The sequence below is a fragment of the Cydia fagiglandana genome, chromosome 9 (assembly GCF_963556715.1).
Source record: "Cydia fagiglandana chromosome 9, ilCydFagi1.1, whole genome shotgun sequence".
Classification (NCBI taxonomy): domain Eukaryota; kingdom Metazoa; phylum Arthropoda; class Insecta; order Lepidoptera; family Tortricidae; genus Cydia; species Cydia fagiglandana.
In genome coordinates, this window is record NC_085940.1 from 2,006,693 (window position 1) to 2,027,010 (window position 20,318).

Below are 20,318 nucleotides of genomic sequence, written 5' to 3' on the forward strand. Positions count from 1 at the left end.
TGCTGGAGGGCCCTCGACAAAGGCCCTCCCGAAGATTCCCAACAGAGGGCCATTAGAGTAATTTTTTCGTTGGGCCTATTTAAATAAATCATACAATTATTCAACGGTGGTGGTTTTGGTTGGGCCATGGTTGGGCCTATACACATTTGTTTGATGGTTGGTTAATTGTTACATTTGGCCGTACGATTTGCTGGAGGGCCCTCGACAAAGGCCCTCCCAAAGATTCCCAACAGAGGGCCATTAGAGTCATTTTTTCGTTGGGCCTATTTAAATAAATCATACAATTATTCAACGGTGGTGGTTTTGGTTGGGCCGAGGTTGGGCCTATACTAATTTGTTTGATGGTTGGTTAATTGTTACATTTGGCCGTATGGCTTGCTGTAGGGCCAACTGCAAAAAAATAAAAAAGGGCAATTTTTTCGTTGTGCTTCTGTTTGCAAATTCAACAATTACCCATCGGCAAGTCAGGTAGGTCGGTAGGTAGTCGTGCACCAGGTTGAAGGCCCAACACAGCTTGTCCTACAAAGGGCCAACATTGTAACTTTAACGTTGGGCCTTGTGTAGGATTCTTACAATACTACCGTAGGTAAATAGTTGTGTAATTTATAGTGTGCCTACAGTCTAATTATGTAATGGGCTTTTGTTTACGAGTCCTACAGTTACCCTACGTTAGGTAAGTGGTTGTGTAATACGACGTTGGGCCTTTGCTGATAAATATTACAATTACACTACGGTAGGCATTGGTTGTATCCACATGAAGGCCCTAGGCAGCAGTTGTTGTTAATCTTCTCTGTATCGTTCCAATTTTAGTATATGTACTGCCGAAGCAAGTACACTTACTATACACTCTAATTTGTATATATACTAACCGCACTTCGAAACTTCGTAAGCGAGATTTATGTTTTTTGAGATTTAAATTGAGAAAATGTTGGTAAAATACAATTTTTTAAATTTATGTATAAATTTTATAGTTATAGCTATTAGATTTATAAGTTACTTTTAAAAAAATATTATGATTATATCCGGAATAATCGAGAAAATAACTATAACTTCGATGTTTGTAGACAGTAACGTCATCTAGTGACGCCACAAGCAAACTCAACTGGTATTGTTGGGCATCAGTAGCACAGCCAATGTTGGTAAATGCGATATTTGTGCTCACTGGGCCAACGAATGTTATCGTTGTTTAGCCACCGGTACCAAAATACACAAAGGCCCATTGTTAGGCGTCAGTGCCACAGCCAATGTTGGTAAATACGATATTTGTCATCATTGGGCCATCGGATGATATCTTTGACTAGCCAACGTTATCAAAATACACAAAGGCCATTGTTGGGCATCCGTGCCACAGCCAATGTTGGTAAATGCGGTATTCGTCACCATTGGGCCAACGAATGATATCCTTGTTTAGCGAACGGTAGCAAAATACACAAAGGCCCATTTTTGGGCCTTAATGCTACAGCAAATGTTGGTCAATGCGATATTTGTCGTCATTGGGCCATCGTATGATATCGTTGATTAGCCAACGTTACCAAAATAAACAAAGGCCCATTGTTGGGCATCAGTGCCACAGCCAATGTTGGTAAATGCGATATTTGTCATCACTGGGCCATCGGATGATATCGTTGACTAGCCAACGTTACCAAAATACACAAAGGCCCATTGTTGGGCATCAATGCTACAGCCAATGTTGGTAAATGCGATATTTGTCGTCATTGGGCCATCGGATGATATCGTTGGTTAGCCAACGTTACCAAAATAAACAAAGGCCCGTTGTTGGGCATCAATGCTACAGCCAATGTTGGTAAATGCGATATTTGTCGTCATTGGGCCATCGGATGATATCGTTGATTAGCCAACGTTACCAAAATAAACAAAGGCCCATTGTTGGGCATCAGTGCCACAGCCAATGTTGGTAAATGCGATTTTTGTCATCATTGGGCCATCGGATGATATCGTTGATTAGCCAACGTTACCAAAATACACAAAGGCCCATTGTTGGGCATCAATGCTACAGCTAATGTTGGTAAATGCGATATTTGTCATCATTGGGCCATCGGATGATATCGTCGATTAGCCAACGTTACCAAAATAAACAAAGGCCCATTGTTGGGCATCAGTGCCACAGCCAATGGTGGTAAATGCGATATTTGTCATCATTGGGCCATCAGATGATATCGTTGACTAGCCAACGTTACCAAAATACACAAAGGCCCATTGTTGGGCATCCGTGCCACAGTCAATGTTGGTAAATGCGGTATTCGTCACCATTGGGCCAACGAATGTTATCGTTGTTTAGCGAACGGTAGCAAAATACACAAAGGCCCATTGTTGGGCATCACTGCCACCGCCAATGTTGGTAAATGCGATATATGTCATCATTGGGCCAACGAATATTATCGTTGTTTAGCCAACGGTACCAAAATACACAAAGGCCCATTGTTGGGCATCTGTGCCACAGCGAATGTTGGTAAATGCGATGGTGGGCCAATACAAAATTAACGTTGGCTACGGAACAAACCTCATCCCAACGTTTTCCCTACCGTTGGCACCGTGGGCCCCAACGAAAATGCTACTAGGGATATTTCTGTTGTCGCTATAACAATAAATACTAAAACCAAAATACAATAAATATTTTAAGTACCTCATACAACAAACGTGATTCTTTTGCCGTTTTTTTGCGTGATGGTACGGAACTCTTCGTGCGCGAGTCCGACTCGCACTTGGCCGCTTTTTTTTGATAATTATTCTCGTTTCAGGAGGAGTCGTGTGAAGTGGAGTGCGGCTGCAAGGAGTCGGAGGCGGGGCAGCCGGGGCCGTGGGGCGCGTGGGGCGCGTGCCGCGGCGGCGCGCGCAGCCGCTCGCGCACGCTGCTGGTGCCGCCGCGCCGCGCCTGCCGCACGCCCGCCAGGTACCGGCACAGAATAGTTCTCGTTGTGAAGTGGAGTGCGGCTGCGAGGAGTCGGAGGCGGGGCAGCCGGGGCCGTGGGGCGCGTGGGGCGCGTGCCGCGGCGGCGCGCGCAGCCGCTCGCGCACGCTGCTGGTGCCGCCGCGCCGCGCCTGCCGTACGCCCGCCAGGTACCGGCACAGAATAGTTCTCGTTGTGAAGTGGAGTGCGGCTGCGAGGAGTCGGAGGCGGGGCAGCCGGGGCCGTGGGGCGCGTGGGGCGCGTGCCGCGGCGGCGCGCGCAGCCGCTCGCGCACGCTGCTGGTGCCGCCGCGCCGCGCCTGCCGCACGCCCGCCAGGTAACGGCACAGAATAGTTCTCGTTGTGAAGTGGAGTGCGGCTGCAAGGAGTCGGAGGCGGGGCAGCCGGGGCCGTGGGGCGCGTGCCGCGGCGGCGCGCGCAGCCGCTCGCGCACGCTGCTGGTGCCGCCGCGCCGCGCCTGCCGCACGCCCGCCAGGTACCGGCACAGAATAGTTCTCGTTGTGAAGTGGAGTGCGGCTGCGAGGAGTCGGAGGCGGGGCAGCCGGGGCCGTGGGGCGCGTGGGGCGCGTGCCGCGGCGGCGCGCGCAGCCGCTCGCGCACGCTGCTGGTGCCGCCGCGCCGCGCCTGCCGCACGCCCGCCAGGTACCGGCACAGAATAGTTCTCGTTGTGAAGTGGAGTGCGGCTGCAAGGAGTCGGAGGCGGGGCAGCCGGGGCCGTGGGGCGCGTGGGGCGCGTGCCGCGGCGGCGCGCGCAGCCGCTCGCGCACGCTGCTGGTGCCGCCGCGCCGCGCCTGCCGTACGCCCGCCAGGTACCGGCACAGAATAGTTCTCGTTGTGAAGTGGAGTGCGGCTGCGAGGAGTCGGAGGCGGGGCAGCCGGGGCCGTGGGGCGCGTGGGGCGCGTGCCGCGGCGGCGCGCGCAGCCGCTCGCGCACGCTGCTGGTGCCGCCGCGCCGCGCCTGCCGCACGCCCGCCAGGTAACGGCACAGAATAGTTCTCGTTGTGAAGTGGAGTGCGGCTGCAAGGAGTCGGAGGCGGGGCAGCCGGGGCCGTGGGGCGCGTGCCGCGGCGGCGCGCGCAGCCGCTCGCGCACGCTGCTGGTGCCGCCGCGCCGCGCCTGCCGCACGCCCGCCAGGTACCGGCACAGAATAGTTCTCGTTGTGAAGTGGAGTGCGGCTGCGAGGAGTCGGAGGCGGGGCAGCCGGGGCCGTGGGGCGCGTGGGGCGCGTGCCGCGGCGGCGCGCGCAGCCGCTCGCGCACGCTGCTGGTGCCGCCGCGCCGCGCCTGCCGCACGCCCGCCAGGTACCGGCACAGAATAGTTCTCGTTGTGAAGTGGAGTGCGGCTGCGAGGAGTCGGAGGCGGGGCAGCCGGGGCCGTGGGGCGCGTGGGGCGCGTGCCGCGGTGGCGCGCGCAGCCGCTCGCGCACGCTGCTGGTGCCGCCGCGCCGCGCCTGCCGCACGCCCGCCAGGTACCGGCACAGAATAGTTCTCGTTGTGAAGTGGAGTGCGGCTGCAAGGAGTCGGAGGCGGGGCAGCCGGGGCCGTGGGGCGCGTGGGGCGCGTGTACAAACAAACATGAACCAAGAGACGTTTGAAGTGCTGAGACGATTCTACTGAATGTCGCGTGGAAGCTATGTAAACGTCTCATTTTGACATTTTTAACCTTTTGAACGCCAAACGGCGCATCCGTCCATTTGCCGTGCCACTGACGCGACAGGGGTAAAATTTAGGTTTTTGAATAAATAATGCCAACCTAACATGGAGTGTTCTTCAGTAGCGATTGATCAAAAACGATCAACATCAAACGCCGTCTTTGACGTCGTTGTCACGATTTTGCGTTGACGTCAATTGCCGTCTGTGGCGTTCAAAAAGTTAACTTCGGCCGCCCATCGTTGAAATGCCGCTTCATAACGCCGTACTCATAATCTCATTAAATACACATGTATTTAAATTCCATGTATGTGGACCTCCACATACACAATCCTATTTTGAAGACTTCCTTCAAAATTTACATATTTAAATATGATATATTATCTTGTTTTTCAGATACGTGACAATTGAGTGGGCGAACTGCACCGTGGGTGAAGAGACTGATCTGCTGGTGTACGAGCCGCGCGACGAGACCCCGCGCCGCGCCTGGCTCGACAACGACTACCACGACGGCTATATCGGTGCGTTTAACTTCCTCGGAGCTTGTCCCACTAACCCAGGGTTAACCGAGTGGGCGAACTGCACCGTAGGTGAAGAAACTGATCTCCTGGTGTATGAGCCGCGAGACGAGACCCCGCGCCGCGCCTGGCACGACACCGACTATCACGACGGATATATCGATGCGTTTAACTTCCTCGGAGCTTGTCTCACTAACCCAGGGTTAACCGGTTAGACCTGGAGTTATCATCATCATACCGGCTTAGAGGGATGGTGCAGTGGTTCTTAGGTGGGGGCGTCCCCGCCCATGTCGCTGGCTCCCGAGATGGTATGCGCGACCTCGTGTTCCGGAAGCGCTTCCACTGGGAAGATCATTAAAAATAGGGGTATGGATCCTAGTCAGGATAGCCGTTGCGGGGTCGCGGACGCATTGCGCGAGTTTCCCCGTAACCCCGAAACCATAACGGCGAGAGGACACCATGGGGCTTAGTGGGTAGTGGGGCCTCTTTAGCCAGCCCTGAGTCCCACATAACCGTCCGGGTTTCTCCCCGGCTCGCCGGTATGCGTAGAAGAAGCATTCCCCATGTAAAAAAAAAGGTTGGCCTATTAGTTTAGTTGACTAACTTCTGCTTTATCAACTCCCTTGCTTTTTCATTCTAGATCTTAAAAATTTTGGTTTTCGTTTTTCGCGGTAGACCCTCAGAAGTATTGAACACGATATGTATAGAATTAGACCAAGAAAAGTTTGCAGAGGTTTTGACAGCACACGCAGTGCAAGTTTTACCCGTCAACCTTTTATGAAATTATGACGTATAAGTAAATAACACTTGCACTAAGTGTACTGCCAAAATTTCTGCAGACTTTTCTTAGTCTGACTCTATATGCTCGTACTTTACAATGTGTTTGCAACCTATTTCGCACCATTTATAACCTTAGGGTCTCCCCTGATATATCGACGCGCATTCGGCAAAAGCCGATAGGAAAAATCTTTATGTCCACGCAATAAGAGCGAAAAAGTCGTCGTTCGGCTCGGCTCGCATCGGCCGGCGCCTGCCGACGCGTTGACGGCTTTTTCGCTCTTATTGCGTGGACATAAAGCTTTTTCCTATCGGCTTTTGCCGAATGCGCGTCGATATATCAGGGGAGACCCTTAGTTAACCCATACATGACATAACATATGTTATTCTGCCGACAGAGGGAAGCAGTTCTCTGCTGGCGGTGGTGTGGACTGCTACCATCGTGCTCAGTGTGTACGGAGCGTTCATGTTGTACCGCGGACTGATCAGGTATGGACAATTGTAAAAAAATACCATGTCCCACTCTAATCAGTTTTTTTTTATTTGTGCCTAGTTATATAGTATATTTGAGTATTGATGAGGAAATGGATACTCCGATGTAATACTATCTACTTCTTTTGTTATGCATTTTTTGACATTTAGTTTTATTCTAGAAATTGTAGACTAGTATTTTTTTATACATTTTTTTTAATGTTTGACGATCCTTTTGTGAAATTCTTAGTGTTAAATTTGATCTGTATTAAATCCAATGTTATTATGGAATAATATTAACATCAGTAAATTGCTCTGATAATTAGATTAAGATACGATACGATTACGATTCATAAGATCTTGTTGCTAGGCCGACATGAATAAAGTATATTTTGAGTTGAGTTGAGTAGTAGAGTACCAAAATGTGTACAAATGTTTAAAACCATCTCGTTAGTCATAGTTATTCACAATGAATTGTCCAAATTCCGTACCTTGAAGTAATTTTAATTATCTTTGTGCAGATGCCTTCGGAGCCGAAAGCTGAAGACCGTCACCAAGGTGTAAGCCGAAAATGACTTACTCTGAGACTCGTCACCCTGAGCGCAAGCCAGGCCCTACACTGGACCGCACCAGGTCCTTTTTGTTGTCTGTTTACCCCTTAAGTTTACATGTCTGTTAAACGTTAAGTTTACTGTCCGCTTACCAAAGATTACGTTGAACGTTTGTGATATGTTGCTCTCTTCCTTGTTAATGTATTGCGAATAAGGGATTCCGTAACTCCATATCATCTACGATATGCTACATTTACAATGTATTGACAGTATATAATTAGTATTATTGATATATCAACTATAGCCAGCAACAGTCTGTCCGCAGGAGTGCTTCCATTATACGGCGTATGCTAATTTAGACGGTTTTGATAACTTTTCCAAACAAACGATCACCGAGCGACGGCCTTCGGGCTTCTGGATTGACAATATGTATTCGTGTAGTGGTCGTAGCCACTTAGCGTGGGGTCCGCCCGTATCCCTCGTCCTTAAGACTTGTTTTTAATGGCAGCGTATGGAGGATTACATACGGCACCGCGGTATGTAGGTAGTTATATATATAATGATGTTTTTTAAGTAGGAAAGTTCGCGTGAGCAATCAGTACTGGATCGAAATATGTGCGCCAGTGGCGTAGCTAGGTGTGGGCGGGGCGGAGACTTAAGCGGGCCCGGGGAAACAATTTGAAAAAAGGGCGTCGCAGATACACTTCGCTCACGACTAGATTATTTTACCCTACGCCACTGGTGTGCGGTGGTGTGTGTAATCCGATAAACGCTCGGCGTAAGTCTAGCGTAAGCGCAGGAGATTTGATTAGATTGTCTTAGAGACCAAGTAAGACGTGACACATCATACCACATATCAGCTAAATTTATATCGTCTTCTGTACCGACTGATAGGTCACGGGACTATAGCCCGCTCACAGAAGACCAACCGCTTCAGATATCATTGCGTAGAGCTTTGGCGCACAAATACCTAACTAATTTATGGATAGATTAAGTACTTATATTAACCTGATCATACAGTTTCGAGATAATAATCGTGTATAACACTTTTTTGTAGATTTTGCATTTAAACCCATGTATTGTGACGGGTATTTGTAATGTGAGTGTGTTCTACTACCTTCAACGTTTCCGTTCTATGGTCTTCGTCTGTCTAAAGGAATCTCTATGTACTTATATCAAAATATCTTTATTTTCCGATAAGCATAAGTTATTATATGTCTACTATAAAATCTAATGTTATTGCTTACGGCAAATTGTTCGCCTCATCTCGTTCCTTTACGACAATATTGAAATAAATTATTTTTATAAAGCAACGTTTGTTTGAGAGATTCGCTAACTATGTCTACTTTTCTATTCTTGTCACTTTACTATAGTTTCCGCCCTTGAGCTGTGACTCGTGTACCGTATTGTAACCATGTATATCATTAGGTATGTACCTACGCCATACAACATATTGATGTGAAACATGATAGTTAAGGGATCGTGTTAGACAATACAATATTTGATATTTAATAAAATTTGATTGTGTTTTGATAAACGTGTCTTTTATTTTCAACATACAACAGTAAATAGTTTCATAAGTTTCTATGATGGTACTACGATCACTAAATAATATATGAAAATATTTTTCTATCAACCGTTGCCGGTAAACATTATTCCTAATATTCCTATTTTTATAATAACGCAATTACACTGCGTTGATTTTAATTACGCGACTGTACCTATTTATAGTTCGTTTTTTATAGCATTAGAAATAAGGTAAACAATCACGATGTGTATTTTAATTGATAATCACATTTTAAAAATAAGTTACGGCAAATATGTAACAATTATGAATCTAATACGTTCATTTATATTTTTCTTCTTTCATAAGTAATAGTTTTAGATTTTTAAAAAGCGTTTTTCAATTAAAAGACCAATCAAGATCGGACCTTCTTGCAAGTTCTTTCTAATGCAAAAAAAAACGAACTATAGTGAATTACCCAATGTGATTGCACCCACAACGCATAAAGGCCAGTGCACACCGGCTGCATGCGCTTATACGTGCACGCGTGCTAAAATATTGGAGCCGTGCACGCACGTGTCACGCAAGCAGCCCGTCTCTCATAAGGATCTGTATATTACAATGCGCACGAGAACTACTACGCCCACGCAACCTGTGTGCACAGGGCCGAGTGGCTGACGCTTATGCTCATCTCATTAACTTGGAATATTTCGCTGACGAAATACGAGTATATACACGGCGGCTTAAAAATAACTGCATTCCAGGAGGTTTTGGGATTATACTGAGCAACTTTTATTATCGGACTAACCCCGAAAACGCGCAAAAAAAATTACCCTCCCATAGAAAATGGACCAGCCAAAATGTATGAAACAACCAAATTTTTTTTCGCGAATCCCAAAACCGCCCGGGCAACGAGAATGCAGTTATTTTATAGCCACCCTGTATAGTTGAATAGCCCTAATTTAAAGCAGTCTTCAAGCTAGCAGGCTCATATCGGAGATCCGCTAATCCCTTTCCAGCAATGGCGTTGACTCTCGCGGCCCGCAGTTCCCGTCGCCGTTCCTTCACGTCCTTCGCCGCCAGGGCGAGGTTCTCCAGGTTGGTGAGGAGTACCTGCGTGATGAAAAATAACCCCCTTATTCATAAACTTTCACTAAAGTTGACAAGCCGATAATAATCGTTTGTCCCTTTCCATCATACCAATACGTCGGAAAGGAACAAACGACTATTATCGGCTTGTCAACTTTAATAATCCACCACCACACCACCACCACTACACCAGAGTGTAGTTGGTTAACTATACTCTGGCAAGCTACTTTTGTCAGTAGAAAACAACGGCAAATTAGAAAATGTAGGCGCGAAGTATCGATCTTACATCATGGATTTCGCGCCTTTCTTTACTGACAAAGTTTACTTGCCCGGGTGTAGTGACTCCGTGATCCTGTAGATGTTTATGATGTTAGTAGTTCGTTTGTGATGAAATTAGGCACACAGATTAAATATTCAATAGGACAAAATGTTGGACTCGTAAGTGGTTGCTATGCTAAAAATATTTGAAACTTCTCAAATGATCACAAATAAAAGTAAAACGGGAAAAAAATACAACTCAAGTATTTAAAGACTATTTGTTTATTTAAATTCTTGTTTCATTTACCAAATCCCAGCTACATCAGACTTTGTTGTAGGGCATCGTCAGAAACTTGGTAGCTGCCTTCTTGGCTTCTACCATGGTGCGCGAGTTACTCGAGAAAACATCGGAGCAATAGTAGTCTGGCAGAGTCTTCATGCAAACATCCAATTTTGTATTCGTATTTGACACGCTTTTACACATCGACATAATGCAGTCCATGAACACCTTCGGTTGGAAGTTACCCAGGCAGTTGAAGATGGGGCTCACTTGACCCATTCTCACGTTCAAACCCGCTATGTCACTGTAAGACATGCAGAAACCACACACTTCTGCAATAGCCCGGATGATCTTCCAATCAACACGAGCCTTCCCGGGGGGAGACACCGCCGGGTACGCGTACTGCGACCTGCATTCCATGTTCAGGTATGTGCCCCCGGCTTCCGTATACGCGCAGCCTGGCAACACCACCGACGCATACTGAGCGCCGCGATCACCTTGAAAACCGATGTAAATGACACTACAACCACCCTGCGCCTCCTGCGGACACCAGTTGTAGAAAACCTCGTCCGCTCCTAGAGAAATGACCACGTTCGGGTTGAGTGCACTCAGCGCCTGCAGCGCATTCGGTTTCCATCCGGCCTCTAAAGCACCAGCAAAACTGGCTTCTTTAGTTATTACGTGTATGACTGGCCAATCCTTAATATTCATAAACTTTTTAGCGTACTTGTACACATCGTACATAAGTTGGTAGCCCATAGGCGTACCGAGCTGGGAAACACCTACAAATATCAGGGGTCTCTTTGCACCTTTAAAACAATCCGCATAAGCCAACGCATTGCCATCTAAGTATGTCACATGGTAGTTGTAGTCACATTCCGGTCCGGCTACATAGATGTCACATTCGTTGGTCCTGTATGCCTGACGTATCCACGTGTTTAATATGGGAGCTTCGAAACGGGGATTGGTACCGATTAATAGTATTTTGTCTGCGGATGCAACATCTTTCATATTAATATTCAACCCATAAGCAGCCCTTATATCTGTCTCCGAGTCGGTGCAACACATGCTTCGCTCGGTGTAAGTATTATCGCTGTCGAGCATATTGAGAAAATCTTTTGCAACTACCAGGGTTTCCACATTGGTATGGGGACCAGCTATGGCCATTATTTTATTGGAGTCAGTTCGACAAATTATTCTAGCAACCTCACACAATGCTACGTCCCATTCGACGGGTTTTAGACAGTTGCCGCATCTAATCATCGGTGTTACTAATCGTTGCATCTCTGTAGAGTCTATGGCCCATCGACCCTTGTCCGACAACCATTCCTGGTTGATCTCGTCGTGCTCGCGAGGCAACACTCTTATTACTCTATTGTATCTGCTGTTAAGTACAATATTTGTACCCGTAGCATCCGTCACATCGATCGAATTTGTCGTTTTCAATTCCCACGGTCTAGCTTTGAACCTATAAGGTATAGATGTCAACGCTCCAACGGGACACAAATCGATTATATTACCCGAAAGTTCAGAAAGAAACATTTTGTCTACGTAGGTCCCTACGAGCATGTCGTGTCCGCGACCAGTTGAGCCTAGGACGTCGAGCCCGCAGACTTGAGACGCGAAGCGTATGCACCGAGTGCAGTGTATGCAGCGGTTCATCTCGGTATTGATTAGAGGTCCTAAATCTTTGCTTTCGACGGCTCTTTTTCCTGTGAAGTGTATTTCGGTGAACCTCGTGCGATCGTTTCCGAACTTCATCGATAGATCTTGGAGATCGCATTCGCCTCCTTGGTCGCAAATTGGGCAGTCGAGGGGATGGTCAGCTAGTATGAATTCGAGGACGCTTTCTTGGGCTTTGAGAGTGATGGCGTTGTTGGTTCGTATTTTCATGTTCTTGGCGACCTGGACAGCGCAGGCTATCTGTGGTTTCCACATGCCTTCTACCGAGACGAGGCACATTCGGCAGTTGCCGGCAACGGAGAGCCGCTCGTGGTAGCAGAAGCTCGGCATGGCAATGCCCTCGCTGCGGCAGGCTTGAAGGATGCTGTAGTAACTTGGCACTGATACCGGTTTTCCATTTATAAATATAGGTGTTGTTCCAGTTTGCTGTTTTCTCTTTTGTAGAGTTATTATGTGACGTTTTAATAAGTTTCTAGACGTTTTGAACATTGTTCAAACACGTTGTGCCTAAGTATAATTTAAAATATAAAATCTTGTTGTGTTTACGTTTGATATGTAAAATTGACATGTACCTAACAGGGAATGACACAAAGTACAAACATGACACGACGTAAAGTATTATTTTTTATTTTTTTCGACAGGCCTTCATTTTTGTCAATATAGGTTAAGCTTAGGTAAGATAGGTTTTATTTGACCATTGCGCAGTTTGATGTCAACCAGACTATTTAAAGTCGTAGATACAGTCGCCATCAGATATATCGGACCGGCCGAGGGGCTCAAAAATATCTGAACACGCGCCCTAAACGCCTTGACAACGGAGGCGTGTTCAGATATTTGTGAGCACCTTGGCCGCTCCGATATATCTGATGGTGACTGCTAGATACTGAGTTTTATGAAAGTAAAAAAAGTTAGGTTAGTAGATAGGTAATTTTCTATGATTGCTGGTAATTATGTATTCACTTACTTGATGAATGGAGTTGATCATCTGCACGAGTGCTTCTTTAAACTGTACGAATATCTCCGTAGCCCTTTGGTACCTGAAAACAAATTCCTAATTAGCCAGAGGGCCTACTACGAATAACGAAATTCTAATTCTCTGAATTACTCTTGCATATTGGAGCGAATTGAGCGATAGAGAAGAGGAATTTCGTTTTTTTTCGCGGTAGAACCTTAGATCACGTAATCGCCTGTACAAATAGTCACTCACTTGTAGTCATGGGAAAGCGGATGTCGGTGAAAGCGTAGTCTAGCGCTAGTCGTGAGCGCTAGCGACGCGGGGAGCGGCAGACGCTGAGAGTACGCGCCGCGCTCCGCGTTCGAGGCAACAAACATGTACGACTAGTCTACACCCTATGCTTCGAGCCGGTTTTACAGTAGACACACTATTTACTTACTTATAGTCATGTGAAGTATCTGTGAACGCGTAGTCTAGCGCTAGTCGCAACGCGCGAGCGGCGCGGGGCGCTGCGGGCGCTGAGAGTACGCGCCGCGCTCCGCGTTCGAGACATCGCGCTTGGACGAATAGTCTGCATGCGTCAGCGCAAGCTGCTGTGCGCTCCCAACCCGTTCTACAAATAAAAATTTAGAGAAATGTTTGAAATATAGACTACCGCACCGCACAGCGACCTTGGTGTGCCGCACCCATAAGTGAGAGCGAGAAAGAGATATCTCTTTGTTCTGTGACGGCTTTTAGAACTCCGAACCCAAAGAAATCTGACTACAATACGAATAAAATTCTAACAGACTTTTTTCAGTCATCTCACTTTTTATCCAGTATTCCCATCAGATTGAATCCTTCCTTTATGCTGTCTCTAACAGTACTAATAAAAGACTAGTAAACCAACAATTAATTCTCTGACTTGCCCACGCCGCTAACCTTTCAAGCCGGTAACTGCGGTAGCGCATCGTCCAGCAACCGCGCGCGTATTCCGCCACACGCACGGGTATACAACCTCTAGCGCGTCCCGTAAGTAAGCTACGCGCGCGAGATAGCGCGTCTTTAAGCACCGTTCTTACAGGTTGCCTATAGGGGTTTAGAGTGTTTAGACACTGACTTGCCCACGCCGCTAAGCTTCCAAGCCGGCAGCGCGTCGTCTAGCAACCGCACCGCAGCATGCGCGTATTCCGCCGCGGCGCGGAGGCGCGCGCTCACGGCCGCCAGCGCGTCTCGCAGCCCGCGCGCGCGGGATAGCGCGTCTTCGAGCGGCGTGCCGGGGCGTAGAGTATTAGCCCAGACGCTATCTGCAAATAACACAAAACGAGGATTTTTGAAGTGAACTTCTTTACTTACTTGCTTTTAGTAACTGTAGCTACCAGTGGCCTATTTTATAAAGCTACAAGTTACAATTTACAAGCGGAAGTCTCTTTCTAACCCGATGTGTTAGAACGAGACTTCCGCTTGTAAATTGTAACTTGTAGCTTTATAAAATAGGCCACAGCTGTCACCCTTATTTTATTATAATAATAGAGGTCACTGAAAAATATCTGGATGTGAGTGGTTAGCGGCGCTGTGCACTTTTTGTGATGAGGAAAAAATAGTTTGCTGCATTTTGCACTAGATGGCGCTGTTATTAATTTTTGACGAAGATGTAAGACGCTTCGTCGTAAGACGGATACGTGACCATCGAAAAACTTACAATGTCGTTGAGTTTTCACTTCTGCCGGCACTCCCAGAGTGCAACCCGTTGTTTTTTTTTCATTGAGATTGGTAGGCCAAAAAGTCACGGTGCCGAGATGCCGACCGATCGGGTTAAGAGCCGTTACTAATAATATTTTATGCGCCTTATTTGAAATGGGAGGTGGATCCCGAATTTAGCTGTTTTTGTTAGGCGGGTCAGAGCCCAGTCAGCTTTGGGAACCACTACCTTAGATTACAGAATTTTGTTTGATTCCAAGCACAGGTTCCAAGACAGTGTGAACCATTATAAACCTTAGTTAATTGTTCTATTGTAGATTATCCGATTCTAAATTCTAATATGACCAGAATTAATATAAAATTTACCTAGTAGCTGCTGCAGCTGCGCATAAAGGGAGCGCGTGCGCAGAATCTGAGCGTGTAGCGTACGTCGCTCTCGTTGAAGCTCGCCCAGCCGTGTCTGTAACCAGCTCAGCTCCAGTCGACGCATTTCCTGAACCAAACCACAGAATAAATAGTAGTACTACCGTGCAGAAAGGAAACTTTCTACAAAACCGTCGAATCATGCTGTCCGTTTCTAATATATGAATATAACATATATATATATATATCCCTTTCGACTATTTTGGGTTGTCAAAATTCAAGCCATTATCTTATCTGTGGTCGTGCACGCATAGTGGCGGATTTGCAGTCTTTGCCGCCCTAGGCCCCAAGCCCTGTAGCCGCCCCTTTCTCAGCATCAGCATCCATCATATTGACTACATTTAGATCAGGCAACGAAAAGATATATTATAGAGGGAAATGCTTGGGACACATTTTTTACTTAGTAACTTTTTTGAACTCGTTAGGAGGTGAACATATCAAAAGTAAAGTGGTTTTTCGCTATTTATATCTCAGAAACTATACGTCCTTGTGACAGGAACGTAGGTTTTACGAAAAAAATAAGCAAATACTTATTCATTTTTAGTGACAGTTTTACTAATAACATTGACTTTTTATGTACCTAAAAAACATTCAAAAAATCTAAAAAAGAAGCATAAGAAAAACATTTTTTTTGCCAATTTTCTTGAATAACTGTTAACTATTTATAAAATATTTGAGATTCTTACAATGAGCTCTTTGATTTGATATGTAACACGATAGTTTGAAAAACTTTCATATGTGTGCCAAATTTCAACTTAATTGGTCCAGCACTTTCGGAGAAAATAGGCTATGACAGACGGACAGCCATGCAGACGCACGAGTATAAGGGTTCCGATTTTTCCTTTTGAGGTACGGCGGAACCCTATAAACGGGGAACAAGGCGTGAAGGCGTCAACAATATGCGAAATCGACGCCACACTCGCGTTCGCGGCTTCGCGCCGCGATTCGCGCACAAGTGTGGAGGCCGGGGACTTTTGATATGTTCACCTCCTAGATAGTCCAAATAAAGTTAGGTACAACGTCAAAAATTGTGCTTCAAGAATTTCTCTCTATAGGTAACTTTTTTTGAGAATTCGTTGCCTCGCCTAATTTTGAGTTATTTTTTGTTATCATCAGCGAATTTTTTGTCACAATTTGCCGCCCCTAATATCTCGCCGCCCTAGGCCCGGGCCTACTGTGCCTTATGGGAAATCCGCCACTGTGCACGCAAAGGGACATCAAGTTGTGTCAAGCCTATGCTCGGAGCACTGCTGAGCCGAACCAAATGGAGCCGAGTTTGCCCGAAGAGTTTCGCACCCCTGACCAAACCCGAAATCCATCACCACATTATATTCATAGTCATAGAGTCGAACCAAGCTAACTCTGCACAGACAATGATATAGTATATGGACATGTCACCATAAAACGACAATTTCTATAAAAATATTACTGATGTGACACAACTTTTGAACTGTGAATTCTACCTTCCGATTAATATTAGCCACGAAGTCTTCGTTTTCTGACGCGAGCACTGGACGTCTGTATATGTCCAAGCTGACGAAAACCTAGAACAAAAGTAAGCAGTAGAGCGTATATATTCGTAGACGAAAAGCCTAAGGGTTTACTATTTAGTTACCAAATGATTTTACTACCATTAACTGGCCTGTAAGTACCTACCTATAAGTTTTCCGGAGCTAGTAGTTATTAGTGCTGAGCCCATAACCTAATCTTTGACCTAATTAAAGTTTAAGTTGGGTTCGCAATGAACAGATGGCGCTAGTGACACCGATTATCTAGATTTAACATAATATATTAGTCATTGATAATCTATAAATCTAATTACCTGATGGATCGTCTTGGCGTAGCTGTCTTTGTTCGTCGTCGTAGATGTGACGTCCTCGAAAGTTTTGATTTCCTGAAAGATAAAAAATATTAGGTATTCTTAAATGAATAAATAAATGATTTTGGATAATCATTTTCGTTTTCGTCGACCCATCTTAAGCGCGATGTAGAAATCGCCTCAACAGAAACAACGACATCTAGCGGACAATTCGTACCTCCTGTATGCTAGCAACTTCGGCGGATACCACAGCAAGCCTGGCGGCGGGGTATGTGCGTTCGCTGCTCGCGATCTCATCGTCGAGTCGCGCCAGTGCAGCCACCAGCGTCTCGCCTTTGCCTGCTGATTTCCACGCCATCTGTTGGGAGAACTATATAATGTATAGCCTCCTCCACACGCGCATAGTCTGGAGGGGGCTTATGATAATTTGATCAAGACAAGACTATCGGCTCGATTCGGGAAATGAATTAGATCTCTACTAGATCTCAACAAGTTACGATATACATAGATAATTTAAAGATACTTGTAAGATAGATACTTATGTCAAATTTGACGTTTCCGCGATTCTGGAGGTCCTCTTGAACGATTTCGACAAGTTATGACTAAGATATCCAAGTCACATCTAGTCGATATCTAATGTAAATCTAGTTGATCTCTATATCGTCTCTAGATCTTGTGATTATCTCGTTTCCCGAATACGCGTGTATAGTTGCAAATCGTTATGTGAAAATGTGAATGTTAATATTTTAATCAAGTCGTGTCAGTTTTTGAAGCAAATTTTTGATTGCACTTATATATATGTAAAGGCCCCTGTACACACTGGGCCAGCGTAGGCCAGTCTGGGGGACGCATTTATACGTTAGAGGGAGCAAGTGATATTGCTATCTCATTCTACGGCATGGCTGCGTCCCTTGGACTGTGTACAGGGGCCTTATCCTATGTTTGGTGTGGCCATATGCGGCAGAAAAGACAATAGGCGCCCGTCCTTCAATCTGCCAAAGATCATACGGACGTGAATGTCCAGGATAACGTTTTGGTACTGGCGAAGCGATGCGATGCGAATGAGAATGCAAATAATGAGTGCACTGTTTTTCTGCGTCGATACAAACCAACAAACGCTTTCACTAATTCGACTGGCGTCCAAATGCACCATATAGGTACCTACTATGTAAGACCCTAAGCCCCCATTCGCACGAGAGCTTTTTCAACGCGCGTTAAAAAAGCGCTTGAATCCGCCACACGCTAAATTCGATTTAACGACCAACGCTTAAAGCCGAAAATCCAACAACGCCTGATAAATTGCGCCACCGCCATCGTGTGAACAAATACACATCTTTCCATTTGTGTTATTCAGGACGCTTTTTTCGCAAAAGCGCGGAGGCAGAGGCTGATAGCATTTGTAGAGTCGCCATCAGATATATCAGAGCGGCTAAGGCGCTCACAAATATCAGAACACGCGTCTATTGTCAGGGCGTTAGCCCCCATTCGCACGAGAGCTTTTTCAACGCGCGTTAAAAAAGCGCTTGATTCTGTCCACACTCTAAATTCGACTTAACGACCAAGGCTTAAAATCGAAAATCCAACAACGCTTGATAAAAAGCGCCACCGCTGTTGTGTGAATACATACATGGTTATCCATTTGTGTCATTCAAACGCTTTTTTAACGCGCGTTGAAAAAGCTCCCGTACGAATGGGGGCTTAGAGTGCGTGTTCAGATATTGTGAACACCTTGGCCGCTCCCATTACGTATACAGGATGTTTGGTACATCGTTTGCCAAATTACAACGGCAAATAGCTTGAGTCATTTGCTATCTTCTCATGCCTAGAAAAACAAAATTGGCCATGGTTTTTTTTACTACTACGCAAGTAAAAATTTGAGATTTACGAAAACTTGTCATAGAAGTGAAAATATTTTTTTGCACCAAATTAAAAATTTCTAGGCCTGAGAACACAGCAAATGACTCAACCTATCTGCCGTTTTAATTTGACAAACGATGTACCAAACACCCTGTATATCTGATGGTGACTGTAATTTTTTTTTTATTAGAGATTGCGTTGTGTAAGAAGAAGACAACTATAAAAGTCCAATTTATTCAGCAATTAAAGATTAAGTACTCACGTTAGAACGAGGCATCCGAAACTTATTTTCTTAAAGTTCTCTTTATCTTTCTTATTTTCTGTCATAGAAAACGAATTGGCGGTTGCCTTGGCCCTGACCCGGGTCGTTCTAGCTTGAGTCATCCTTAAAGCTAAAGCCATGCAACATAATAATAAACTTACTAGTCCATCGCTTTCACCCAAAAACCTAGTTCATTTTAGATTTCATCAACTCTCAATCAACTCTCAATAGCACGCAGAGGCAGCACCCTGGCGGGTGCTGCCTCTGCGTGCGTCCCATGACACGGGTAAGGGCAGCATCCGCTCGGTGTACCCCTTACATTTCATTAAAGTGTCAAAAGGGCCTCTACGTGTTGGCTTCGGCTCCGCGCACGCCTCCCAAAGGTCCGGAACACCATTGTTCCGTGATGGGAAAGACATAAAAAAAAAAACTTACTGGTGAGGATATGTCCGTATGAACCTTCGGTGTGCTCGGCACGCAGCCCATGATAGGACCATCCCCCTACTGACTACGTAAATACTATCTTACAAGTTTACGAGACTTATGATTAAATGTGCCAAGGCCACCGTTTGTTTGGCAAATATGCGATACGCTCACAATAGGGTAGCGGTGTCGGGTGGCACGGAGTGGATACTTTTTTAATAAATAGCTGTTTGGATGTGCGAAGGAGCTTTATTTGATGCGGTATTGTCCTGTTTTTTAGCGTTTCCTTTTGTTCCTGATATCCGATTGAGCTAAATAGATATTTAAGTGCTCAATGCTTTTTCAGTAAAACTGAAGAGTGTTGTACAGTCACCTGCAATAATATGTTACACAACGAAGACCACAAAAATATCTGACACGATCTTATTTCTAGAGCCATTTTGACCGTCTTGTCTCGCCGGCCCCCGCAACACCAGAGGGGTTGTAAGTGCGTTGCCGGCATTTAAGATGTGAGTACGTTCTTTTCTTGAAGGAAACTTCACTCGCATTTGCCATCCATAAAGCATATGCTTTAGTGTAAAACTAGGTACCTATACGCAGTGGCGTAGCTAGGGGGGGGGGGGGGCGGGGGCGGTCCGCCCCGGGTGTCACCCATTTAGGGGCGACCGTGAACATCAGTAGCGCCACCTATAAAAATTCGTAAAATCATGTAAAATGAAAGCGATGGAGTAAATCCTGAGCTATTTAACATAAATTACAATTACTCTTTTTAAATATATTTTACAATTTAGATTGAATTTTGGGGTGACACCCACAATTTCCGCACCGGGTGCCACCCATGCTAGCTACGCCACTGCCTATACGGTGTTACATATTTTATACTCTTAAATAACAACATCCAAAACCATATATTCATTACATTAATAGCTCCATGGGACAGTATAGCAAATACCTAGGTGTAAAATTAGTCACAATCACGACACATCATTAGTGGAATAGCCTCCTAAGGCCCAGCCATACAAATGAAAAATCTAGAATTTGCCACTGAATTTTGAACGTTTAGTGCAGGAAATAGAGTTGATTTTGGTTTTGTTTTAAAATTGAAAGAAACAAAAGAAATGCGACTCTGTTCCAGTTGAACATGATTTAAATTTCATCGAACTGAATAAGTACTATAGGTAGGACCTTGGG

General features: G+C 45.7%; 3 protein-coding genes across 4 annotated transcripts in view; 1 reads left to right on the forward strand and 2 right to left on the reverse strand.

Moving 5' to 3' along the window:
• Window positions 1-8,431, forward strand: part of LOC134667210 (thrombospondin type-1 domain-containing protein 7A-like) — a 226,772-nt gene extending 218,341 nt beyond the window's left edge. Inside the window, exons 26-29 of the mRNA XM_063524538.1 lie at window positions 2,760-2,911; window positions 4,974-5,098; window positions 6,271-6,361; window positions 6,865-8,431. Of these exons, the coding sequence (XP_063380608.1) occupies window positions 2,760-2,911; window positions 4,974-5,098; window positions 6,271-6,361; window positions 6,865-6,907 (411 nt within the window). The 3' untranslated portion in view covers window positions 6,908-8,431. The remainder of the gene's footprint in view (window positions 1-2,759; window positions 2,912-4,973; window positions 5,099-6,270; window positions 6,362-6,864) is intronic.
• A 909-nt stretch (window positions 8,432-9,340) lies between these two features.
• On the reverse strand, window positions 9,341-19,333 carry LOC134667181 (uncharacterized). Of its 2 annotated transcripts, none has more exons than XM_063524499.1 (9): window positions 19,140-19,333; window positions 16,803-16,955; window positions 16,589-16,660; window positions 16,230-16,310; window positions 14,710-14,836; window positions 13,763-13,949; window positions 13,103-13,276; window positions 12,673-12,745; window positions 9,341-9,511 (listed from the first exon to the last, which is right to left on the reverse strand). In XM_063524499.1, the coding sequence occupies exons 1-9, from the start codon at window positions 19,188-19,190 to the stop codon at window positions 9,356-9,358; spliced, it is 1,074 nt and encodes a 357-aa protein (XP_063380569.1). In that variant the 5' UTR covers window positions 19,191-19,333; the 3' UTR covers window positions 9,341-9,355. The 2 variants fall into 2 exon arrangements, with proteins under 2 accessions (XP_063380569.1, XP_063380570.1); XM_063524500.1 differs by having other exon boundaries at window positions 16,803-16,943; window positions 19,140-19,332.
• On the reverse strand, window positions 10,012-12,268 carry LOC134667124 (NADH-ubiquinone oxidoreductase 75 kDa subunit, mitochondrial-like). Its single transcript, XM_063524406.1, has one exon. The coding sequence runs from the start codon at window positions 12,195-12,197 to the stop codon at window positions 10,068-10,070; it is 2,130 nt and encodes a 709-aa protein (XP_063380476.1). The 5' UTR covers window positions 12,198-12,268; the 3' UTR covers window positions 10,012-10,067.
• Window positions 19,334-20,318: the final 985 nt, after the last annotated feature.